Here is a 27429-nt window from a genome sequence, read left to right on the forward strand (position 1 = left end):
TAATCTTCCTGCATTCAGAAAGGAAGTAGAATCAGTCTGTAAATGAGAATGCTAAGTAAACACCCACTGATTACGCATACCCTCTTAAAAAAAGAAAAAAAATGTTTTCCAGAAAGCCAGCTTCTGACCAGTTACAGCATATAAGGCATCCCACCTTTCATCAAAAATAGGTTGTTTCAAAGGGGACTCCCAAAACAAGTGGCTTGAGTATTAAAAAAAAAATGCTGTCCAGAGTTCCTGAAAAGCCATAGCCAAACCATTTACCAAAATTAACATGTAGGCCTATCTGTGATAAAACATACTTGTAAACATAAGTAGATGACAGACAGGACTGTGCAGTTCTCAGCCAATATTTTCAAATCATTTGCATTTGCCCAAAATGGAGGAAAAGTAACTCCTCAGCAAAATAGGAAAGTCTGACAAAGATGAATTTCAGCTAGCACTATACAAACAGTAGCAAGCATAACAAATGTAAAAAGGTGACAACTTTGATGGATCATATTCTGCATCAACAGTTTTGTGCCCACTCATCCACTAACAACTGCAGTCAAAACTGTGTTGGAATACAATGTCAAAAAGGAGGACTAAACCACACAAATGCAAAATATAAAACAACTGTGAATGACTGACATTATCAAAGGATTTTGATATATCACAGGAGAAGAGCAACATCCCCAAAGAGGACAATAAATCATCAGATTCCATTTCTCTAAAGCAGACTAATAACTCCTGAACAGGCCATCCAAAAATACCACAAAAACTGTAGCCAACTAATGTCCCCATTTTGGAACAGAGACAAAGCTGTAAAACCTTGCAAAATAATTTGCAATCCATAGTGAATAATTCAATGGGGAGCCACTAGTCAACAAGTGTTTGTCTCCCTTTTTTCAAATAAATTTGATAGCAATCTGTAGCAGATCTGGATGAGCAATACCCTGACACAAGCACTCACTGAAAAGTTTAACCAGAAAAATCTTCAGATCTAGAGCGACAGACCTGAAAAATGCATAAGGGAGACCAACCAATACTTGGGACACTAAGATAATTTACAAGGGATAACACATGACCAAATTTAACCAGAATAATCAGTTCCCCAAGTTTGCACTCATATTCCACTAGACAGAGTAAACAGAACACACAACCGAACAGCCTTGTTACCTACCACAGAAATCTTGAAGAAAACTGTGTACAAACTGTTGAATACCAACCTTATCTCTGACTAAATCTCCAGAGGATGAGAATAACCTATCAATGGTATCCTCTTGGCAGAGAACAAGCTTACCCAAGTATGGCAATGCCACTACTCTTCTACGTTATACCATGATCTGAAGATACCACACCACCTGCTTTATATGCAACAAGATCTGTGCATAAAAGCGACATGCTATGTAAGCACGTAAACTAACCAAAAATGCAAAGTAGGTCTGCTGAAAAACTTGCCAAAGCTGTCTATAAAAATGCACATAAAAACCAGCAATGCCAGTATCCATATCTGATGTCCTACAGGGTACAGTGTTCTATCCAAAATTCACAAACAGTCAGCAAACCAGCAGTCAAGGTCCAAGTGGCATTAAATTTATAAAGTCTGCTGGCATGGGAAATATGAGTCCCATGTGTTACAAAGCTCAACCATAATGCACAGTGGTCCATAAAGTCCAGAAAATAGTTTCCCACTTCCATTTTCTTCGAATGATGATAACAAAAGAAATAAGCAAGGAGGGTATGATTGGGTCCCCCTGTGAAATATAAAACATGAAATAAGCCCTTACAAAGCTGGCAAATTCACTAAACCACATGTTCAAAACTCTGAAAACAGACAGCAGTGATCCTCAAAACATGTTGGATCATAAATGCATACAATCTGCATCACACGTCCTCTAACTACTGTGTGCACAACTAGACTCCAATACAGAAGCACATGAAACATATCCCGAAGGGAATCAAAAACAAAATGCCTGACTTAGTTTCCATGCTCAAAGATCTTAAGATACCATCCAACCACAGGTCCTCTTCACTGTATGCACTGTGCAGCAGTAAGCTGTCTAGTATATTACAAGCAAATCATACTGAAAGGCTTTTTCATTAAATTCGCACATACAAGGAAACTCTTTTTGCACTTATTCTATAACTCTTGACACAAACATTGCTATGAGCAAATGATTTGTCCTGGCAACAGTGCATCTCAAATGCTGGGACGGACTTTACAAATAAAGATAATTCATCATTGCTGATATCACTACTGGCTTTAGTAAAGTTCTGCATAAGAGCAGTCTACTAATGTGCAAGAGATTTTCTGAACAAGATCTTCCCCATAATACCAAATATTTAAATGTACATAAATTCTCACCCAGATTCAAGAAAAAAAAATCAAGCATCATGGAGAAGTTGCATCAAATTATCAAGTACCTACTGTAAGCTGAACTTTGCTATTTTTGTTAAATTAAAATTATTGTACTTGAGATATGCATTGACTTTGCAAATTATTTAATTTGGTTCTTTGTTAGTTAAATAGTGGAATTTTTTCTTGCACGTTTAGACTACTTGGTGGACCAGCTGTTTGTATTGTGGATTTTTTTGCTACACATTAAAATATATATTTTACAATTAGTGAAACTGGTGCAACAGGTAGCACATACTTACCTTTGGTGCTGCAAGACCAGAAGACTGTGGAATTCTACTCCAGGTGATCATACTGCTGAAACTGTAGTACAGCATGGGGGGGGGGGGGGCTGCTACACTTCTGATGAGATGATAAACCAAGGTCCAGTCTTGCTTGAGTAGGTGGTAATTCAGTGGGGTGTAAAAGATTCAATGGCACCTACTGAAAAGTGCTGGAGAAGTTCCGTGATGCCATGGCCAAATTTTCCCTAGTTGTACAAATCCCACCTTAGGTCTCCTTTGAAAAGAGGTCATTAGCCTAATGGACTAACCTGGTCAATAGAGGCTAAGTAAAATAAATAAATGTAGCTGAAAAAAAAAATCAGCAAAGGAACTGTGGTAGTTAAGAATGTTAACAGACAAAGGAATCTGTAGACTAAAGAGAAAAATCGAGCATGGTCTAGCTACTAGTAGAAAGTACCAGTGTTTACAATGTTGTAGCTACTGACACCACAGGATTGAGCTGCTGAGAGGCTTCTGTATGCAGAGTCAAAGGGTTCATGATTTGCCTGACTACATATACCACCAAACAACTTCACCAATATTCTCTTTCAGTGAGCTCCTAGGAAAGTTATTTTTTCCAGGGGCATGCCCACCTGCATCCTCGCTGGAGGGGATCCAATGACTTATATATACCAACTTCACGATCCCACTACAGTGCACATTCTACATTCACTAAAAATGCAAATAAATGGCTTCAGAGCACTGCCCCTCAGACAAACGGTACCCTCATTACCTGTCTGGCTCATGAATTAGCTTTGTCATGACTACGGGAAAATGTATTAAACATTGAACGCAGGCAAGTGTTGAGGAGTTAAAAGAACAATTTCAGTGATGATGCTCCGTCACATTTATAAGAGTATGACTAACATTACAGATGGTCCCTAGTTCAATTCTTAAGTAAATTATTTTTTTTCTTCTGTGCAAAGAGGTGACAGAATCTAGAAGGACTGAGGACTGCTCTAGAAGAGATGCTGGAACTTACATCTAAAGTGTTATCCTAATGTTTCTCTACAAATTTAGTAACTTTTCCATGGTATATAACAGCAGATAAATCATGATCCAGATGCATCTTACAACTAAAGATGTCACAGTCTGACTCCAACAAATAAATTAATTTCTCATCAGTGGAAATAATCACACTAGTATAGCAACCACTGTATATATATAAAAAAAACAAACATTTTACATAACAAGCATAATTCATTAAACAGCATTTCATTAAAGAGGGATTTAAGTGGGCATCTTTTCTGAAGACTGCCATGGACCTGTAGAATCAGAGACAGTAGTTGAAAACAATGTGGGAGAGCATACAAAGAGGAACACAGGCACTTTCACCTACATATTGATGATACTGGCAGGTATAAGTCAGAACTGCAAGCAGCCCATGGCAATTTACTGCTGGAAAAGTTACACAGAAGACATTAGCCACTGCTGGATGCCATAGATGTGTTAATGACTAGCACAGTACTAAAGATCTTTTCATGACATTCACTGAAACTGTGACACCTCCTGAAACACCTGAACAGAAATTTCAAGTTAGAAAAAAAGAACTGAAAACTAATAAAACTGCATAATGTTGATGAAAAATATAACTGAAGGTTAGAAAAAAAAAAAAACTTTGCATACTTTCTGGGGAAAAAAATAAAAACATGGAATGAGATATACAGTACTTGTGTGATGCTAAAGCTTTACATGGACAAAACTTCTCTTGGCTGGTTGTTTTCCTAACACTCACTTTAGACCACTAAAGGAAGGAGATGCCTGTATCTTTGTACAGCATTTGAACAGGCCCGAAATACAATGACTCAAACAAGAGTTGCATGGCTAATAAATGCAAGCAACAAAATGAAACCCAATTAAAAAGAAACTGCATAAATAATTCATCACCACGCCATTAATATTTGTGAGCATTATTTGGTCGTCACACATTACATCCACACCTGTTATTAAGGATACAGACATTTGCATCTCGTTTTAGACAAAATGACCATGGACAGTGAAGCAACACTTCATTATTATCACAGAAGATCGCTGTATCAAAAGTGGTTAATATTATGGGAATTCTCCTTCACTGGATTCTTCAGAAATGCATTCATTAAGAGCACCTCTAAGGTATTTTCCCAATCCTCTTATTATCACAGTGCTTCACATGACCTCATATACTACTGCTCAAGAAACAAGATTAACAAAAGAATTGTAAGTTAATCACTCTAGACTGATCTACCCAACTGAGAGAATATATATCACTTCCTTTTGCCTGATATTTTGTAGAGAGGAAAAAAAACAGGTTTCTGTGCATTTCTAGCATAGTTTAGACTAGCAACCTCACTTCTTGAAACTGAAAATGATACCCATTACAATGTGACACTAGTGAAAAATTTGACAAGGATTTGGTTATCAAAATAAAATATATTATACATATTAATTTCACCCACCCATCCTTAAAGGAGGTTGCAAAATGACTGCATAATGGAAATTTAAGATTAGCTGTTTCTTCAGTAAATTCCACTGTTGCTAGACGTCAGATAATCTAGAAGGCATGTTTAAATAAAAAATGTTAGTACTTGTCAAGCAAGAAGAGTCACCACTGTTTTCTTTATCTTAAAAGGATACAATTCAACTACGACTATTTGTCCTTCTAGGAAAATGACTTGTTCTACAACAGGATAAAGGATGTCCACTCAAGTCAACTACAATATACAAAGTGATAAAATCAAGTTCAGATGCAGAGACTGTGCAACAGACAGGTGTATTACACTGTAAAAGAAAAAAAAAAAGAACAACTTTTAGGAGTTCTGCCACCTTGTAAAGAACCTTTAACACTTCTCTACAGGATACCGTCAGTTGTATATACTCTGTTCTGCAGTAGTGCCATTCAGTTAGCCAGGCAAGTGCTAGAGGGTCAAGGATATTACCCCATGAATGTGGTATGCACAGCACAGAACTCCAGCTCGATGGATGGATGATGCACAGCAGGTAACACTGTCACGAAACCAAGACCATGTCACCTAGAAGAAAATTTCTGTTTAAGGACTCTATAATTCAGAAGCTCTTGCTCTGAGACGGAAGGTTGAAGCTTTTCTGCAGCTTGTAGAAAATCATCAGTTGTCAATATTAGCTCTGACTCTTCTGTATCCAGACCTGGAAGACAACAAACATTAGTTAACTTTCATAAAACTACACTCTTTTGAGATTTACTTTTACTCTTCTAGAACTAAAAGAACTGCAAGCTGTCAGAATCAGTATCACACTGAAAATTACACAACAGTAGACATTTCCCCCACAGGGGGTAGCTGTTGTCATCCATTGCTGCTACTGCTAAATAATAGTCCAGTACAACATTGAGTCAAGCAAACTAGAAACAGCAGAAATAAGGCAGAATTACAGAAAGGATATGCAGAGCAAAAACAATTCAAAATATTTAAAAGAAGAATAGATTACACTTGCTTTTGGTGCCAGGTGACCAGAAGGCTGTGAGTTCTGTTCCCACTCCAGAGAACTGGATTGTTGACACTGTAGTGTAGCATTTGGGGGGGGGGGGTGTGCTGCACTCCTGAATGTGTCGTCCTTTACATAACATGCTAAACTGAAGTCCCAGCTGCCTAAGTTGGTGGTTGCTCAGGCAGATATAAAAGATCCCTTTGCACCTACTGGGGAGAGTAAGACAAGCCCTTCAGTGCCTTGGCCAATTCCCCTAGAAGCACCAATACAACCTTGTGTCTTCCCTGAAAACAGGCCACTACCCTGTCCACATTAATGCTGTCAAAGGACAAACATGAATAATTAAACAAAAAAAAAATACTAAAAATATTCTTCAACAAGCTACTTTTGTGAAACAAGTGCAGCAGTTCAAAAGTCACTTTTGCAAGCCAAGGATGACTTATCATAGTATTATAAGCTGCACTTCATAAAACGAACAGCACTTTTCTAGATAACTATCACAGACTATGACAAAAATGGGTTCACTATTAGAAATCAGAAATGAAAGACTACAGGTATTAGGTAACAGGAAAGACAGCATTGATGAGCTACCTATCTTGAAAATACCATCTGAATAAGAGGAAGGTACACTGTTCTTAAGATCCACTTTATAAACATGAACGTACACATATAGGTTCATAGGTTTATACTAGGCTATCTGCCCTAAGGCATTTATAAGCCTAGCCCAGAGTTTTTGTGGCTTACGCCACCCCTTATGTTAAAAAATACTGTGCCCATTAGTTTGTTGTGCCTCTGTCCAGCAGTGACACAGAGATGATGGTAAACCTATGATCTCCCATCCACCGGTCAAGATTTCTCTTGAACAGAGCCAGCGAGGCGCTCTGCCTCACATGGACCGGGATTTTATTCCACAACACAGGGAGTCTCTGGGTGACAAATCTATCCCTCCAGCATGTCCTATTTATATCCGTGCTAAGGTTTAAGTCGCTTTCTCTAGTGGATCTGGTAGATTTGGATTTTTTGAGGTGGAGCATGTCCATTAATTCCGGGTTGGACATGGCCTTGTATGTCAGGCACAGGTCACCTCTGAGCAGGCGGTATGCGACTGAATAGAGCTGAAGTTTCTTCAGTCTGGCAGCATATGACAGATTTTGGAGTCCCTTTATCCTTTTGGTGAGGAACTTTTGGGGTCTCTCCAATTGCTGCAGGTGTCGGGTGAGATACATCCCGAATGGGGCATTGTACTCGATCATTGGTCTGATAAGTGAAGAGTACAGGGGAACAATGACCTCAGTTGATCTGGATGTGAATCCCTTCATGATCAGGTGGGCAATGTAGAAGGTTTTTCTAACCACTTTAGCAATGTGAGTGTCAAAAGAAAGGCCACTGTCAACCTGGGTCCCCAGGTCCCTGATAACCTCTTCTGTGCTTAGTGGATTGCCACCTATATGGTAGCTTGGGGTTACCTTGTTTTTCCCGAAGGGTATGACTATACATTTTTTTGGCATTTAACTTCAGGCCATGGCTCTGGCACCAGCTATCAGTTTCCGTGAGACCCCTCTGAAGGATATCTGTGTCCGATGTACTTTCCACTATGGCTCCCAGTTTGCAGTCATCTGCAAACTTTGTCAGCCATAGTCCCCCTATGTTAGCCTGTACTTCTGAGAAGTAGATGCCGAACAACAGGGGGCCAAGGATTGAGCCCTGTGGGACACCACTTGTGACCGGCTTGGAGTCTGACATGGCGCCAGCTACTCTAACCCTGTGGGTTCTGTCCTTCAGCCAGTTTGCAACCCATCTTGTGACATATGGGTTTACATTTAAGCTGGTAAGTTTCTCTATAATACCCAAGTGAGGTATTGTGTCGAAAGCTTTTGCAAGGTCAAGGTAGGCTGTATGGACTGCCTTTCCCTCATCAATGGCCTTGGTGACTGTTTCGAAGACGTTGACCAAGTTCAAAAGGCATGATCTGCCCTTGACAAAGCCAAACTGGGTCGGGTCCAATGTCTGCAAGTCCACTATGTCTTTGTTTATAAGTTCCATTATGATCCTCTCCATAGCTTTGCAGACCAGGCTTGTTAAGCTTATGGGGTGGTAATTACCAGGGTCTGTAGAGGCACCGCCTTTGTAGAGTGGGACCACAGTTGCCATACGCCACTCCTTGGGCACGTATCCTGTGGTAAGGCTAAGATTAAACAGCTGCCTTATGTGCGGGTTTAGTTCCTCATTGAGTTCGTGTAGCACACAGCCGGGGACACCATCCGGTCCCATTGATGCTGTGTTTTTAGCTTTAGAGAGAGCAGCTTTCACTTGCGCATTGGAGATGTCTGGGAGGCTGCACTCCGCTGGGATAGTTATCTCTCCTTTTGGGGAGAGGAGAGGGGGTGAAGTTTGCACTGAACCTGCCTGCCAGTATGTTGGCAATATCTGTGGGTTCAGTGATTTTTGTATCATTTTGAACTAATTCTGAGCATATCTGGGAGTTTCCACCCAGGTTTCTAACATAGCTGAAGAAGGCCTTATGATTGTCTTTTGAATCTATGGCAATTTTTCTCTCAAAGTTGGCCTTGGATGATTTTATGAGTGCTCGTATTTTTTACTAATAATGATCAAAGGTGTCTTCTCTTTTATGGATTTTGCTCTATCATGTAACAGCTTTCTTCTCTTATTGTAAAGTTTGTTTATGGCTGGGGTCCACCAGACTGGACGTTTGCTCTTGGTGGAAAGAGTCTTGGTTTTATTAGGGATTGCCTGATCCATGCAGTCCTGGAGGTGTTCGTAGAAGGCATTTGTAAGGGCTTCCGCAGCTTGGGTTGTGGTTTCCACTGGCTCGGGGCCTTGAAGGATACCACACCAGTCTTGAGTAGTGTGAAGTTTGCTTTAGAGAAGTTCTTCACTGTGGTCTTTTTTGTTTGGGGTGGGGGGCGGGATGTTGATATCCAATGAGATTAGTTTATGATCTGATCTCACCAATGAGGGATATACTTCCGGTGTGGAGCATTTTGTCCCCATGTTTGTGATGATGAGATCTAGTATATTTTCTCCTCTTGTGGGAACGGTGACTAGTTGTTCCATGGCATTTGAATTTATGAACTCCAGGAACTTTTGGGCTAGAAAGTTTGGGCTTGAGTAATGTTCCCAGTCTATATTCGGGTAGTTGAAGTCACCCAATATAATGGTGTTTGGAGATACATTTATACCCTCCAGTGTCTTCAGGAATGTATACAGATTTCACATACATATGTATTTTTATCTACATATTCATACTTATGTGCATATTATACATGCACACATTTTTTTTCATTAAGCTAAATGAAATATCTTAGGAAAACAGAAAACTATATGGCTACTTTGTATTGCAAACCTTTACATTAACAGATTTGTATTAAAAAAAAAAGCATCTCTCAGTGAGATAAAATCACCAGCTGATCACTGCAGCAGGTTGACTTTTTGGTTCTTCTATGTACCCTCTTGGGAAATGAACTAATTTGGTTTAGGACCTCAAACTCTCACACATGCTGGGCCACACTTGTGCATGAACAAGAGGTTTACCTAACTTCAAAATCCAGACCATTATAAAACAATCAGCGAGAAAAAATGAAAACTCCAGCAAAGCTAGAACTTCCACTGTACCTCAGCACACATCTGGTAGGAAGCTATACCATCTTGCTTGTCTACAAACTACACCATCATCTAGTTCTCTAAATCTCATCAGTATGTGGAGTAACTTTGCAAGGCTTTCCAGAGTCTGAAAATACCAACAAGACTATCTTTGGCTACTGGAGACTGAGTTATAACTACTACTTGGATCTGTGCCATATGCACTGGCACACAGCTGCCCTAAAGTAAGCTCTCCAGGATCTGGGATATCTGCTGATATCCAATACACTGAACAATGAACCAGAAAAAAAACTGAAAAAGTCATCCACTAAAAAAACAAAAAAATAAAAATGAACATGCAGAAGCAAGGACACTGAAAATGCATTCATAAAACTCTTTTTCACAACAAAAAATATTAAAGCCATCCTGTTTATCATGACATATCTTACATAAAAGCATTATAAACTTAAGTTTGGGGGCAAAATTCTCCAATTAGCTGTTTTAATCAGCTCTGAGGTGTTGGTACAATGGAGATGAATATTTCTCCCTCACAGTGACTACCTTGCTTTCACACTTCTGTCCAAAACAATCTGCAGTGATTTTAGAGGCTTTATGAGCTTTACGGATTGCTTACAGAGGGACATTTTAGCTTATATAGTCTCACAGATGCTTTTGCTGCCATTTTATAATCAAAAATTAGACTTGAGTAACAATTACTTATAGATTTCATGGATTCAACGGTACGCCATAACAGTCCACTATACTGCCAGTTTCTATCCTACTCCTGACTCTCCATCTTAGCAGGAATTTATACTGTCAAAAGTCATTCTACCAGAAGCAGTATTACATACGGCAAAAACCTCCTCCATTTCAGTACTATACGCTCATCTGTCCAGGGAACATTGACAAAGTATGAAGGAGAAACTCTAACAGTGATGATTCTGTAGCCACAGATAAATACACTGTTTACTGGAGCACCTGCATATGGATGTGTGCTAAAGGGACAGTGGAAATGGTAGTTTCCATCCACGTACCTGGTCAACAAACAGGACATAAATAAATAAATATATAAATTGTAAAATGTGGGCATCTTATAGCCTGAAAGGAAAAACAGGGATCTCCACATAGGGATTTCTACAAGATGGGAACAAGTGAAAATAAATTTAGACTACTCAGATGGTTAAGGGAAGCACAACTACCTCTGATTTTCTGTAATCATTCAATAGTTGTAAGTTATGCAAAAGAAAAATATAGGAAAAAGCATCTGGCATTTTCTTTCTTCTGCTCTCCACATAAAGATAGTACAGTTGTGTAAAATCTTACCATAACAGTAGATGTCCTTCTTTTCATTGTTGCAATATTCCTTAAGGCAGGGATACCCCGCCTAAAGGCAGCCCAACATCCAGCCAGTATACCAAAGTTTTGGGTTGTAATAAGGACATTGTAAGTCACACGTATGCACACCATGCATGGCGTAGAGAATAAAGGTTACATTCGGCCATGCCTTCCTCATAAATGAAAAGCCCCAGGAGGAACACCAGTCCAAGGAGAAATGAGGAACATGTGCAATCAGAAGAAAGAAAGAAACTGGGGGGAAGAGGAAGGGAGTGAATACTGCAACAGTAAAGAGGACATCTACTGTTACAGTAAGATTTTACACAACTGTACTATGTCCTTCCATATCACTGTTGCAGTATTCCTTACAGTAGGGAAAGTACAAAAGCTCAGGAGGAAAGATGGGAGGAGAAAGGTCCAGCACAGTCCTCAATAAAGTCATGCTGGACAGCACTGGCAAACCTTCTCTAGCCTTGGAAACTACAACCAACATATAGTGCTTGGTAAAAGTATGCTCACAAGTCCAAGTAGCTGCCACAAGAACGGAGTTAGTATCCAATCATTTGAAAATAAAAACACCAGAAGAAGCCACAGCTCTGGTAAAATATACGTCTTATCCAGGAAGAAATAGTTTGCTTAGAAACAGCCACTCCTAAAGACCTAGGAGGAAAGGAAACAAAAAGCTGCTCAGATTTATGAATTGTTTAGTTTTATCCAAATAATATCTGAGCTGTCAATGCAAATTAAAGGTGTGAAGAACCTTCTCACTAGCAGACTGTTGAGAAGGGGAAAAAAGGCAAATGAATAAACTGATTACAAGATAAAAGATTAATATGAAGAGACACCTTGTCCTTATGGGGGAAAAAAAAAGAGGAGGAACAGCCATAAGGGCCCACAGCTCAGACACCCATTTGTTGAAGAAAGGGTCAAAAGAACAGTCTTCCAAGAACAATGATGTTAAGGAAGCTGAAGCAGCAGGCTCAAAAGGAACCTGAGTCAATTTTTCAAGTCGAAAATTAAGGTCCTAGGAAGGAAGAATAGGCTTCCTGTGAGAACTAATATGAAGGACACCTTTAAGCAATTATTTCACCTCAAATCTAGAAGCCAAAGGAGGAGTCAAAGGCAGATGAGCAGAAATGGCTGGCAGGTGGGCTGTAACAGAAGAGTATGCCAGCCCAGCAATAAGTAAGTCACATAAATAAGAGAGAACCAAGGAAACTTCCATAGAAAGTGGATCCAGGTTACGAATAAGACACCAAACAGAAATTTTATTCTATTTGGATAAAAAAAAAAGATTTCATGGTAGTGGATTTCTTGGTCTCCTGCAGAACCCAAAACACGTCCTCAGTGTCAGCTGAAAAGTGGACAAGTGGGGATGGATAATTCTCTATCTTGTGTGAGTAGGTCCACCCTATGAGGAAACTTGTGATGACTGCCCTTGGCTAATTGCAGAAGAAGAGGGAGCCAATGCTGTCTGGCCAAAAGGGAGCATCCAACAAGATTTTGGGAGCATCCTGTTCTACCCTGAACAGGACCTTCGGTATGAGAAGGGGAGGAAAGGCATAGACACCCCCTTTCAGGAAAAAGATAGGGTGTCTACCTTCCAAGCCAGAGGACATGGGACACTGGTGCAAAAGACAGGAAGCTGTCTGTTCAGAGGGGAGGCAAAAAGGTCTACCTGAATAGTACCCCACTAGTAGACAATGTCCAGAAACACATCTCTGTGAAGCATCCACTCGTGAGTTTGTGTTATGGACCTGGTCAGACAGTCTGCCACAATGTTCTGATCTGAAGGGATATAAACATCCTGAAGAGTCATCTGATACTCGACAGCTAGATCACAAACCTGAACAGCTATTCTGCACAAGAGGTAAGACCTTGTCTCCCCTTGCTTGTGAGGATTTTGAGGGTCCCTGGAATGAAAAGAGAATGAAAGGCCTGAAGGGCCAGCAGAAGAGCTCTCATCTCTTTGATACTGAGGAAGAAGAGGAAACAAAGTTTGAAGGGATAACATCCAAAAGAAACGAACCTTCAAAATAGGTGTTGAGCTGGAAGAGACCTAGAATGGGTCTTCTGGTACCTTCTTCCCTGAGAACCAGAAGCATTCTGGAATAAAATCCCCTCCCCTTTGGTGGAGCCAAAATTGCTTGGATTGTTCCTTGAGACAAAAGGCGCCATAGAACATCCAGCATAAAGGGCAGCTGTTCCTGAGGAGGTTGATGAATCCCCAAAAGGGGGGGGGGGGTTGACAAATCATGTAATATCCCTGACGAATAATGGATAGAACCCAAGAATCCTGAGTGATTCTTAACCAATTTGGAATGGACAGGGAAAAATGAAGAGACAGAAGAACTTGATTGAGGAGGGAGGGAAGAAGATGGACAAAACCTGGCTTGTCTGGAAAAAGAGGCTTCTGAACTGTAGGAATTTGAGTAGACTTGGCAGGAAGAGCCCTTCTACCACCCTTTTTACCTTTGGAAGGAAGGCAAGCCTGCTTTCTGCAGACAAAGGCATATTTAGTAGGGTAATTCATTTGAAATTTGGAAACAAAAATATGTTTTAATTCTTGTATAGCCCTATCCTCCCTATCCTTTTCCTAAAAAGAGATTTAAAAAGCTGAGCAGATGCACAACTAAACAGATTTTTATTATAAAGGGGAGCATCCGTCACCTTGGCTTTAATATCATCAGGCAAATGCTGAAGGCGAAGCCAGGAATACCTCCTCAACCCATAGCCAAAGGCTGCAGCTCTACAGGCATCAGCTGCATCACAGTTACATTTAACAGAATGGTGAGCTACCTGAGAAGAGGACTCTAACAAAGTAAGAGCAAAAGTCTTCCCCACTGAGTCAGAAAGGTCTGAAATAACCTGAAAAGCCTGAGAGTGAAGGGTCAAAATATACCTGGCCATGTGGGTCTGGTAATTCACAGCCCTAAAAGCCAGAGAATCAGTAGTATACACTTACTTAAGCAATCTCTCTATGGTTCTGCTGTCCTTGTCAGATGGCAGCAGCTTTGCAGAAGGTAAAAGCTTTGAAGGCTTAACAGAAGAAACAAAAATTACACAAAGGGTCAGCAGAAGGATACTTGTAAAGACATTTACAATCATTAGGCATCTTATACAACCTATCAGGTTTTTAGGAACAGAGGGCTGGGAGTCAGGAGTCTGAGAAGCTGCAGAAAAAGTATCCAACAAGGCATCAAGAACAGGAGGAACAGCAGAGGGATTAAAAGACTGCATTTGAAGAAGTTCATAATACCTCTTTTGGACATACGAATCCTGCGTACAGTCTCACTTGGCTGTAGCATACGGGAAACTGTATTCCCAAAGGAAATCTCCTCAAAACCATAATCCAAGGGATAGGGAATCTGGGAGGAATAGGCCAAGGGTTCCTCATCAGAATCCACTTCCTCATCAAATGAAACTGCTCCCTAGACCTCTTAAGAAGAATAGAAGACCAAGGGGGAGCAAGGACAGCGACCCCTGAGGAGGCTTCAAAGCCATAAGGGCATTAAACAAATCCTGTGTGAAATCCTGCCATTCACACTGAAGATCCTTAGAAGGAGAAAAATGCTTAGTCTTCTGCTTCTTTTTCAAAGGGACGTCAACCCTAAATATCTTGGTCGGCTCAGACCCCTGCCAACACTCAAGTAGTGTAGTGGGAATCTTCTCTCTAATGAGGATCTGTGGAACACTCCTAAGCCCCTCAGAAATAATCAGCCGCGGTTCTTCCTGAGCATCCCAAATGGATGTCTGCAGAGCACCCAGGGATGTAAAAGAAGCTGGATCTATGACAGCCTCCAAAGCGGTCATAGCAGAGGAATTTGACTGAATAACGGGGCTCCTCCAAGCTTTCAACAGCCTCAAGAGACGTCTGGTGGAGGCGGAACAGCTGAAGAATCTGACCGAGCTTTCTTGGCCGCCTTCTTCACGGATGGCTGACTCTCAGGCTGGGACAATTCCGTCACAGTAACCTGAGCCAACAATTTAAGACAGTGATTTTCCAGGTAAATAGCTAAAGAGAAGATATAACTATGCAAGGCTTACAGGACAAATGCCTGACAAATAGGACAAGATGTATGGTTGTGAGAAGCACCAAGGCAAAATAAACCCCACTTGTGAGGGTCCTTATGGGGAATCTGTCTCCCACACTGGCATTTCCCAATTCTGGATGCCAGGAAAAAGATAACCATTAGTAAAATAAGATAAGAAGAAAACCCTCAAAGAGGCACTTATTTGAAATACGGTTTGGCAACCAGAAGATGAAACAGAGTTCAGACTGTCAATCAGAGATGGCGGTAATGAAGTTCTGAGGAAGGTACGTACATATGTCACCTTTTTGCCATATGCCATGCATGGGGAACATATTTGTTACGTACGACATCCCAATTACAACCTAAGTCTTTGGTATACTGGCCAGATGTCGGGCTGCCCTAGACAGGTGATCCCTACTGTAAGGAATATTGCAACAGTGATGGGGAAGAACATGTTTTACTACTACTTCTAGGCTTGTTTGAAGTTTACTAAGCCAATAGTCCAAATGAAGAAAAAACAGTAGCCCTGGCTGAGCATTTCCAGCAGGTTAGCAGTTTCAAATTCTAAACATATTTCTCTCCATTCCTTTCTTAAACAAAAGCTGCTCATGTGACACAGAGTTGTATTCCAAATAATGTATTGCAGCTTCTGACAGGAAGTAATATTTCTATCCAAGGAGTTTCACTCTAGTACATATACATACAGTTTATATGTTTTAATCACTGTCTCAATATTTTATACCTTTGCTGCCTATTTGCTGAAAAGAACAGTCACATCACTTATTTAACTCAACATTTCTCCCCTTTTTTTAAACCACAAACAGGTTTTATTAAGACACTGTTGATAAATATATATTGGGATGAAAATGCATTTCACCCTTTGACATGGAAGGTCTTATGAACTTTTAGAGGGTAGAATCCTTTTGCCATTTCTACCTTGCATCTTTTTACCTTAATAGTTAATTCTGCCATTCTGACTGGTCCTTGTGTTCCTGAACCTACATGTTGCTCCACCACTTGGGAAGACTCTTGGTAAACATATCCCGAAACTCCTGTACTACTGCATGGTGTAGTTGAACCTAGATAGTGAGCAACATCTATGACAGTACTACCTCGTCAACTGAAAGTGTCAGACCAAGCATGATTGAGACAAACTACCTCAAGATACCCTTTGGTTCTTTCTGTAACTCACTGCAGATACCAAGTATCAAAGGTCTCTCTATAACAGTAGGACTTCACCTTGTTAATGATGTAAACTTTGTGTTTGTCTCCTGCCTGGCAAATCTACCACATGATTAACATTGCTTGCCTTCCTCACAATAGGAAAACGCCCATTCCAAGCTGCCTGTAGCTTATCCTGCCTAATGGGAATAGGCATGTTTTGTCCGACAGTATATTAACAGGCACTCTGTCTTTTCATTCCAAACCTTTTGCTACCATTGTACTTGTACTAAGTGCTCCTACCCCAACCACTTCAGGTCCTTACAGAATAGTCCTGAAACTCAGCACAAATTCCACAGCAGACTTGTTTGGGAATCAGGAAGAATAAAAAGATCCATGACTTGATAAAACCACAGCTTCATTGTAAATGTAGAATCACTGACTTAGCGCTTTCATCCATAACATTGGGCTTCTTCAGAGTCAGTTGCACTCAAAAAAATCAGGACTTTTATAGTCCTAAACAGGCAATCAGCCAATATAAAAAACACCTATTAAAATCAATTATCCAATTAACCATTTAACCCAGCCCCTGCTGCAAAGGGAAAAAAAAAACAGCACAAGAAATACTATGATAAAACCACATCTTAAAACAGAAAAAATAGTTGTAATAAACTGTTTCATGTAAACCCCTTTGGTGAATACTTTGTCCAAGGAAAGTTAAAAGACAGATAAACATATAATCATCTGTTAAATAAACTGGGATTTGTGTTTCAAAACACTTGCAATAGAAATGTTTTCATTAATGCCTGGTGTTTTTGTTGCATCCAGGCACAACTGCCATAGACATTCTCTTATCTCTAGTAAGGTTTTAACATCACCTCCCATGTTGTTTTTGGGCACCCTGTCAATGACAAAAAATATAAACTTTTTGTAATTGCCACACTTTTTACTGTGGTTAAATAAAGCACTTGCAGGCTTCTTGTTTTTTATGTCTCTGTTGTGTTCCAAAATACGTAGCCTTAATTTACGTGTGGTCATTCCTACGTAAAATGCCGGACATGATAAGTGGCTACATATACTACCATGTCAGTATTGCAATTACAGTACCCTGGGCAGTTTAGTTTTCTTTTGTAACTGTCTATGAGTACATAAAGTCCATCATTAACAAACTTGCAAATACTGCATGTATTTAACTTACCCATCCATGAGATGTTACTATTATTTGTCCCTACACCTCTTTCAGGTTGTAACCCCTACTATTAATACACTGTCCCATACTGTCTGGATAATGTTCTTAATTTTCATACCTGAATCATTATACTCCAGCACCATTGCCATAGAGTTGTTAGTAGTAAGCACATTAATCTCAATGGTATTAGATGAACCAACACTTCCTCTTGAATCCAAGAGAATAGGTCTAAAATTACTGCTTCTTCTCATTTCGACATCCTTACCTAACTTACTCAGTAAATCCATTGGATACCCTCTATTTGTGAACATGTCAATAAGCTTCAGCAGTTCAAATTTAAAACAATCATCCTGACTAATAAGCCTTGACAATCGAATCATTTGACTCTTCGCCACATTTTTCTTTTGAAACTGAGGGTGGAAACTCTCATAATGTAAAAAAGAGTTGCTGTATGTTTTATTTTTTTTTTTTTTACGGTAAATGTTCAAATGTATATGGCCATTCTCTTTGTACAAAGAATATCCAAAAATTCAATCCTATCTCTGTCCACGTGACTTGTAAATTTTAGAAAAGTGGTCGTGTTACTCAAATAACCAATAAAATCTTCCAACTCTTGTTTTGAGCCCTTCCACAAAATCAGTATGTCATCCAGGTACCTTAAGTATGTCATGGTCTTTGACATATAGGCAGAATTAAACACATGTTGCTGTTCTCATTCTTCCAACAGGAGTTTCGGGATATGTTTACCAAGAGTCTTCCCAAGTGGTGGAGCAACATGTAGGTTCAGGAACACAAGGACCAGTCAGAATGGCAGAATTAACTATTAAAGTAAAAAGATGCAAGGTGGAGATGGCAAAAGGATTCTACCCTCTAAAAGTTCATAAGACCTTCCATGTCAAAGGGTGAAATGCATTTTCATCCCAATATGTATTTATCAACAGTGTCTTAATAAACACCAGGTTAGCATAGATAGGTGCACATCTGGCACCCGTCGCAACCCTGTTCGTCTGCTTGTAGTTTTCCCCATCAAACAAGATGAAATTATTGGATAATACCAATTGTTTGGGAATCAGAATCAAACTCCTACTCATCATGAACCAAGTCAAAAGGCCCTTCACCCTGTGACCATACTGGATTTTTGGAGCTCTACTCTCAAAGAGGAGACTGGGTAATAATCACCTGTCCCACTTCATGTTACACTGGGTTGTGAATGACTCAACCTGGTCTTAAGAACAGAGTTAAATTCTTCACCAAACCATTTGATTTTTAACTGGTTTACCCCACGGTTTTACATAAAGTTTGCCCCCCTCAAGTCTATCATAATTTCCAATACCATTATGATGTGCTCTCATTCTTAACTTGTATTTCCTCTTCTTCCTGAGGTGCTAGAGCTAGTGCTAGAAAGACCAGTTAGCGTTAGCATAATGGTTCAGGTCTTTGTCTCCAATGCCCAAGGTCCAAGACTTGATCCTGACTTCTGGACACCTCCCTGTATGGAGTTTGCATGCTCTCAATGTCTCTCCGTGGGGTTCCTCCCAGCTCCCAGAAACATGCCAAGTGTTTTTACCCAGAACTCACCCAAGAATGGCATCACAGGCAGCAGTACAGACTCTAGATGGGGCTTTTAGAGGGAAATGTTGTGCAGACTGACCACTCTGGGCATCAGCTGTGATGCACAGTATCCTGAAGATAAGAGAACACAGATCACAGACCGCTTAATATGTCAGGGATAGCCACCTGTCAGTGTAAAAACTGACTCTAGGTGAACTGGCTGCGTTGATGAAGTCAGCATCTTAAAAGTGTTTTGAGCTAAGATGCGACTAAAACAGGCAGTCAAAGTACAGTCTGCCCTAGAGGAGTGTACGGCGTAAGGATCCTGCAGGGAACAATATGGACTGAGCCAATAATTTACACAGTGTCTGCTCGGATGCTGGTTTACTTTAATTACCATGGACAAAGGTCACAAATGACTAGTATCCCTGCCTTATGGATTTTGTCCGGTACAGCCAGCATCTAAGTTGTCTGCAGACACCTAACAGGTGTAGGGTCTTTTACCATTTATTTTGAAGGCTGGAGGAAAAAAAATGGGATCTGATCAGTTTGGTTGGAAGTCCATTCTGACCATACTTTGAGCGCGAATGAAAAAGAAGTTATGTCTTACCATAACATTCCATCGGTGTTGTAGATCTTTATTCATGCATTACTGTTAGGACTTCGGTTCCATCCACAGAACCGACACCGCCATTACCAAGCTTGCCCCAGCCAAAAACTCTCAGCTATGACCTACTCATAATGCCCCTCTCAGTCTCTTCAGATCAACTTTGAAGTGGTAGTTCCTACAGTATTTGGCAAAATACTACTACTACTAACACCCATTGTTAAACAGATAGGCCCAATGGACACACAGTCCTTTTTAAGGGGTGACCCAGAAGCAATGGCTGGTTAAGTGACTTCCTTAAGGTCACAAAGCAGGCAAACGAGTGTCAACAGCAACCTCTCTGACCACCACATTGCCACTGTGGTCAGAAAGTTCTTCTATGTGGCACATCTCATTACCAAGGGTTTTGCATCCAGCATAAAAGAGGTCATCATCTCCCTCTATTCTTCCCTCATTAGGCCAATCATTGACTATAATGCCCCATTTGGCATGTACCTCACTAGACACATGCAACAGCTGGAAAGGCCACAAAAGTACCTCACGAAGCGGATCTTAGGCCTTAACACATGTTCTACATGGACAGACTCAAAAAACTCCAGCTATTCTCTGTCTCAAGTCATCTACAAAGAGTCTATCTCTGCTTGATTTACAAAGCCATGTCTGGCCCAGCTCTGTTAGGAATGCCACAACTAAAGAAATCCCAATCCCTCCGTACCACACGCTCCAGAGACCTCAACCTCATTACCACAATCAACATAACATGCTGGAGGGACAGGTTCATAACCCGGAGACTAACCATGTTCTGGAATAGACTTCCCATACATGTGAAGCACAGCATCTCAATGGCCCTCTTCAAGAGAAATCTTGATGAGTGGATGGGAAACAGAAAGTTCACCATGGGGATCACTCCAGTGGCTTTACTTGATAGAGGCACTGGAAACTAACATCGGGTGACACTTCTGAAGGGAATCGGCATCAGAGGCCACTGCATGGCTACCTTCCACTGCAGGAAAGACTATTCTACTAATCTTTCAAGGTCCTTAATGAACTGGGACTGTCACTCTGATTCCTAGGATGCCACAGCAACCTGATGTGCAGGTCACTTTGGGAAAAGAAGCCTATGAGGGATGGAAAATACTCCTGCTAAGATTATGCCTGATGGACTCTACACTCCAGTGGTCTATTCTGCTATTGTAACAGTGGCCCTGAAGATGTGCAGCTCACACTGTTATGTCTGTGTCAGCACTGTAGACTGAAGGTTGGGAGATCATATTTGATGAACAGGACATTAAGGTGCCCTCCTTATGGCATAATTGGAAAAAAATGCTTAAGGAGTCTATGTTAAAGTTAGAACAATACAGCAAGTGATATTAGTATATGAATGAAATGATGTCATGGGATGTGGATATTTAACTAGTTTGAACGGGGTTCTGTTTTATTAACCTGACAAACCTCATGGGACAATGGGTTACAATATTCAAATAAAGCTGTTCTCTATCTGCTGAGTCTTTTTTTCTCCTTGCCTAGCATTTTTGTACCTGGCTCAGTTTTATTTGTTAGTGCTACTTGACATCACATATTCAACTTCCTTATGGTACTGAGCGCGGTAGGAAGTGCTAGAAGCTGCCTGCATGTTTATCTCCAAGGAGGTCAAGAGGAGTATCAGACATTACTACCAGACACTGGATAATCGTCTCAATGGCTTAAAAGCCCTTGAGCCCATGGTGCACAATTAGGGTTATCCTAGTTTCCCAGCTTGCTTTTTTAGGGTCATCTCTTCCTCACCCTCCTTATGATGATGCTTATTTTTGCAACCTTCTTCAGGGGAAGGCCTTCTCTTGAAGACATCTGGGACATTTGCACCATAACTTCCAATTTGCTCTGTGCCATCCATTCCCTAAACATAGTCTTTCTACTTCTTCAGGGCTTTATTGTAAAACCCACACATCTGGCAAAGATGCAAATCTCAAAGAAAAAGAAAGCAGTGAGAGTGGTGATCTTTATACAGCATTTGTCACCTGTACTCACAAAGGCTTTTCAGGCCTGCAGAAGTCATACTTGGGAACTGGATATGGTTTCCTCAGTCAAAACATCACTAAACATCATTAAACAATGAACCAACAGAGTAGAAGTATATATCAAGAAAGATGTTGACCTTAACAGGGCATTTTTTATTCTAAGTGAACTTCTGACATTAGAGGCCAAAACAAACCACCATGACTTTCACACAGAGAAGCGTAGATGGCTGCTGCTGCAAAAAAAGCTGATGATGCAGCAGGCTTGCATCCCCATAATGGGAGTATCTTAGCCTGTGTGCCATTCAGGCAGACATCAGCCTGAGGCTGATTCCTGAATGTAAGGAATTCTTCTGAAGCAGCTGTTCCATATGAAAATAAATCAAGTACCCGCCTATGCGAGTATATGGCTGGCATGAATCTCAAGCAGTAAAGCTGCCAAGGTGGAAGGAACTGAAAGACAAAGACAGAAAAGTCTAGAAAACAGAGTCCTGAGGTACTGTGATAGAAAAGGAGACCCAGTTCATTGACCCATGGTCTATACAAACATATGAACCAATGTAGCTGCAGTATGACATCTTCACGGGAGAAATCTTTGAAGCAATGACTGCAAAGTACATGCCTGTAGTGGAGTAGCCACAGACAGTAACATTTTACAGTGGTTGGTAAGCTGCCTGACAGCAAAGGATAATACAGCTGGCAATCCACTTAGTAAGAGATTTCTTAGCGACAGTTCTCCCCATTACAATGGGGATGAAGAGATCCCCCCTCTTCCTAAAGTCAGCACCTACTTCAAGAAAAGCTGGCAGTACATATTCAGAATAGTGGAGTGGAGTGCAGTGCCACCCCCTCCCCAAGCTTCTGTACTGACAAACTAAAAAGATGAACAAACTAGTTTAGAGACTGTTCACTTGAGCTTTGTGAAAGACCAGGGCCCTGCAGCTTTGAGACCTTAGGGGCAGATGCAATGGTCAACAAGAAAAGTGCACACACAAGAAATTAACTTCCACTGCTGACAAATTAGCAGGATCAAACAATGGATGGCTAAGTGTGTCAGTCAAGAAGTTCAGATCCTATTCTTATGGGAGAGTTTTGTTTACTTGTATGTTAACCTGCTAAACCCAATAGGCACAAATTCTTCTTCCCAGGGACAACCTAGAAGCACTCTCTTGTTAAAAATGGCTTACTCACAGCTGCACAGTAGGCAAATGGATATTGAGGGAACACAACACAGGACTACTACATGAAACTCATTAGCAACTCACAAGCTATTTTTTTCAAATGTACACAGAGATGCAGAATTCCCCTTAAAGAACTGAATAACCAGCTTGTAATGGGCCGCACTTCTGCCCTCCTCAAGCAATAAAGGGTAGAAATAGCTAAACTGTGTACTCTATCTGTGGGGCAACTGTAAATCAAATCAAAGAAATGCCTAATAAAACTCAAAACCAAATGTATGCTGGCCAACTGTGGCAGAATATGTCAAACATCAACTAATGGAGAACCTCATCTACTTGCACATTGTATTTGACAGAAAAAAGGCCCACTAATGACTTCAATCACTTCTTGACATCATGGCCAGAAGGTTTGGTGGGATTAAGAGATCTAAACCAAAAGCCACACACTGAGAAAACACAAGATGCTTCCCCAAGTGAGGACTTCCTTGGCATGCAACAGAAATATTTTCTGTGTTTTCAGGAACTTAAGACTCTGAAATCCAGAGGTGTAGCTAGGGTGGGGTGAAGAGGCGTAGCAGCCCTAACTGTAAGGTGTTAGGGGGCAAGATCGGTAAATGTCGATTGTCAGTAGTGCAGTACCTGCATGTGGTACAATTGGTAGCAGGCCATTTGCTACAGTTTGCAAAGGAGAACACTTTTTATGGTCTTCAAGTATGACAGGACTTTTTTTGCACCTCACACTAAAGCTGAGGGGGGGCACCAGATCAGGGAACAGCACACAGAACACCACAATAACTACCTATGGCTCTTCTAAAACCACACCCCTCTTGACCACCAATGAATAAATGAATATAATGATCTCTGATTCTGTCCTGAATTCTTTGAAGAGGTTTGAATCAAATGTAATGGAGAAAAGGTATATAGAATACTCTCCCTGACATGTGAAGGTGGGGAGGAGAACATGTCCACCACTAACATCCCTTTGTTGTATTATAAGAAGCAGAAGGGATGTGAGAACTGATTTTTTCCTCAGTGAAAACAGAACAACCTCTAAAATGACTCACTGACAGAAGATCACAACAAGGCAAAAACTTAAATTCTTAGCTCCAGGAATAAGCTGGGGAAGTGGCTCAGAGACTGACAGTACATTCACTTGTACAGGAATGTGAATGATTTAATGTGTGGTGCCCTTTTCTATAAGCTATTATCAAAGAGTCATGGCTTCTTTGAAAAGAGAGTACAGTCAAGTGTCCCATTTTCCTGGTTATGTATCTGACAACAGATTGGTTGTGGGCCATATCAAGAGAAGCCCTAGATTTAGCCTGTTCTCCAAGGTTATCATGGCCCACAGGACTGCTGATAGCTCCAACTAGGGTACATGGAGTCCCTATTTTTTTATGGGGGGAGGGGTCCCTTTACTTCAAAAATGTAGGACCTGCCATAGGAGCCTCAAAATCACTGAGGATGCATCTAGTATCAGGGCATATGATGGGTTTAGCTGGAAGAAATAAAACCCTAGACTGAGAGTAGTGGGAAATATCCATCTTTCCACGTTGTCCATGGTTAAGAGCCTGATATAAGAATGTCAATAAGTGAGTGCTGATTCCGCAGTCATTCACAACTTACAGTGCACTACAGCATCAACATCTTCATATGTGCTAAAGTCAACATGAAGACTGCAGCTTACCATTAAGTCCTAAAGGAACTGGAAAGTTCAGGTCTGGACTTCCCAAAGGAACCTCACCCCAAGTGACCAATATGATGCCTTCCTAACTTCTCTGTAGTTGCAGGAAAAAAACACTTAAGAGTCCAACTCTGCACATATGGCACAATCGTCTAAAAAGGAATCGGAGAAAACTTTTCCTAGTTTTTTTTTTCCTCAGACAGAGAGACTGGTATCAGTTAATTGCCCCGTCAGAAATGCTAAAATGGAGACTCCCAATCAGACCTTTAGAAGCCAGATCGGGTAGGGAAATACATGGAATTGCTTCTCTTGCAAGGCCTCTGCCAACATAGTTAGCATGTTTAAAAAGGGTTTACTTTAGATAAATGAAAACGCAATCTTTCGAATGCTCATATAAGCGAATAATAACATCGGAAGTGTTATTTTGGGACTGCAGTACAGTGAAGAGTGGGATACTTGCCTTTTCCTCACTGTAGTGCTACCTCGGAGTAGGAAGATATATTTAGTGGGGGGGGGGCACAGCCCCCCACAATACAAATTTTGATGTTATGATTACTCGCTCATATGTGCGTTCGAGAGAATGCGTTTTCGTTTATCTGACATAGACCCTTTACAGGGTCTACTTTTTTTTTTTTTTTTTTTTTTTTTACAAACAAGCTGGGTGCAGAAAAATGACTACATTACAGCAGTCTGTACTGAAACTGTGGCCTGTTCACAGGAAAGTGAAGACATCTCCTGCTGGAACTTCAACTGATGTACCAATATGTCATCATGTGCAGTGGTGCTCTACAGGCACCCTGCAGTGGAACTGCATGACCCCCCCCCCACCTGCAATGGCACTGCATGACACCCCCACCGAGACTTATGGAATCTGATGTAGCTGAAATCTTCAATAAATCTGCTGAGATCACAAAAAGACAGAAGTTTTCATCTCTGTCTTTACCAGGAAGAGATGAAAGTAGAATTCTTGTCCTTGATTTGAAGAAAAGACAGTCTGATGATCTTTTAAGCAGCAGAATCCAGGGCTGATCTCATAAGCTCTGCTGAGAAGGCTTAGCTTCTTTCTAGGGAAGGGCCCAAGAGCTTTACGTGTGGCCATCCAGGATTATGTTGAAGGCCCAATGGCCTTTCTTAATGGCCCTTTAAGCCAAGGTAAATTAGAAAACTGCCTAACACAGATAAGGCAGCCAGGACTGCTGCTGTCTGGTCAGTTAGGTGGTCCTTCTTGGTTATATCACAGTCATGGCCACAGATGAGAGAACGAAACAAACAAGACACTTTAATGCTTGAATGTACTGTTTAATTTGTCAGAACACTTTTAATTATAGGTGAGCCTAGTCTAGAAGAAGAAGGTGGCCAGAATGTGAGGGTCGCTTTTGAAAGTTGCCAACCAAGTCCTGTGAGGGCTGTATGAAGAATACTTCCCCCTACAACAAAAAGGCTTGCAAAATGTGACACAGGTTCAAATGGAGATAAGAAACAACTGTATAAAAGATCAACCTGCCAAACATTAGTGGCTGCATGCAATACAAAAACAGCAAGCGGACATTTAAAAAAGCTGTCATAGGTGAGAATAATAACTTCTTACCAAAATGGCCACTCAATCCATATTAGATTTGCAATTACTTAATAGTATTGACACATCCAATACTTACTTCAGATCATACGCCAATATAAACTGAGGTAAAAATGCAGGGTAATGAAGTAAACATGAAACATTGGCACTTCCTCACCTGCCTGTTAAAAAGAGAGGAATGAGTAGGGGAAATTATTTGAGAGTAATTAGTGAATACAGAAATTTCTTTAGAAGTTATACCTAATGAGTGGGATAAAATAAAAGTGGAGTTAAAAACAGAGTAGAAATAAAAGAAAAACAGAAATGGTTAAGAACTAACAGGAATTATTTAGAGGGGCTGACAAAGGTATTGCAGAATAAGGGGAATCGCACAACTGCAGAGTGCTAAAGAGAAAATAACAGACTGTCTGAGTTTAGAAAGATTACTGTTAAGCAAATGTTTTTGATAATCAGAGCACAAAAACGTTTAGCATGACTTAAGCAAAGGAAAGTAGAAAGGGTTGTGCCAAACTTAAGGAGCATATGACAAGAAAAATAACCAGAGATCCTGTAGAAGGATTAGAGATATTTTGGAAATGTTATGAAATTTTTTTATAAAGCAGAAAAATGTGGAAATCAAGAAAGCACAAATGGAAATATTTATGGAAAAATTAGGTATACCAAGTTTAGAGGTAGATGAGGCTCAACAATTAACAGTTATGATAGGAGTAGATGAGATAAAAATGGTGACGTACAATTAACCTTCAGGAAAGTCTCCAGGAACAGATGGCATTCCTGTGGAAGTCTGGAAGCTAGGAGGGAAGAAAGTGATAGGTTCATAGGTGTTTACTATGTTAAAGGTCACAAGGGCCTTTTTAAGCCTAGCCATGCATCCCAAATCTTTGATAAGTTCTGATACCCTTGATAAGTGTAAGCATGGGCCTGGGAGATGAACCATTTGCAGGTTACCTGTGTCCATTAGAGACACGGGTGCCAAACCAGGGATGAATTTCCATTTTCCTATCCAATTGTCCAATTTGCATTTGAATTGGGTTACGGAATAACTCTACTTCACATGGATGGGGAGCCTGTTCCATAGATGGGGTAGTCTCTGGGATACATACCTCTCTCTCCAGTAGGTCTTATTTATATCACAGGCAAGGTTTAAGTCTTTAGAACAGGTAATTCTGGTGCTGTTTGTTTTGTGGATATGCAGGAGGACCATCAGAGTAGGGTCTGACAATGCCCTGTACGCTAGGCCTAGATCTCCCTTCAAATGCCTGTAAGAGAGAGAATACATGAACAGGGCCTTGAAGCAGTCTGCACAGGACATTTTACTTGTGCCCTGTATTATTTTAGTGAGGAACCTCTGTGCACGTTCCAATTGTTGGACATGCCTGGTTAGGAAGGTACCAAAG

General features: G+C 40.7%; 1 protein-coding gene across 1 annotated transcript in view; it reads right to left on the reverse strand.

The window, feature by feature from the left end:
* Window positions 1-4555: 4555 nt before the first annotated feature.
* Window positions 4556-27429, reverse strand: part of PEX6 (peroxisomal biogenesis factor 6) — a 737640-nt gene continuing 714766 nt past the window's right edge. Inside the window, exon 17 of the mRNA XM_044060276.1 lies at window positions 4556-5802. Within this exon, the coding sequence (XP_043916211.1) occupies window positions 5666-5802 (137 nt within the window). The 3' untranslated portion in view covers window positions 4556-5665. The remainder of the gene's footprint in view (window positions 5803-27429) is intronic.

The sequence above is a fragment of the Protopterus annectens genome, chromosome 1.part0 (assembly GCF_019279795.1).
Source record: "Protopterus annectens isolate FY-2018-M chromosome 1.part0, PAN1.0, whole genome shotgun sequence".
In the NCBI taxonomy this organism is placed as follows: Eukaryota; Metazoa; Chordata; order Ceratodontiformes; family Protopteridae; genus Protopterus; species Protopterus annectens.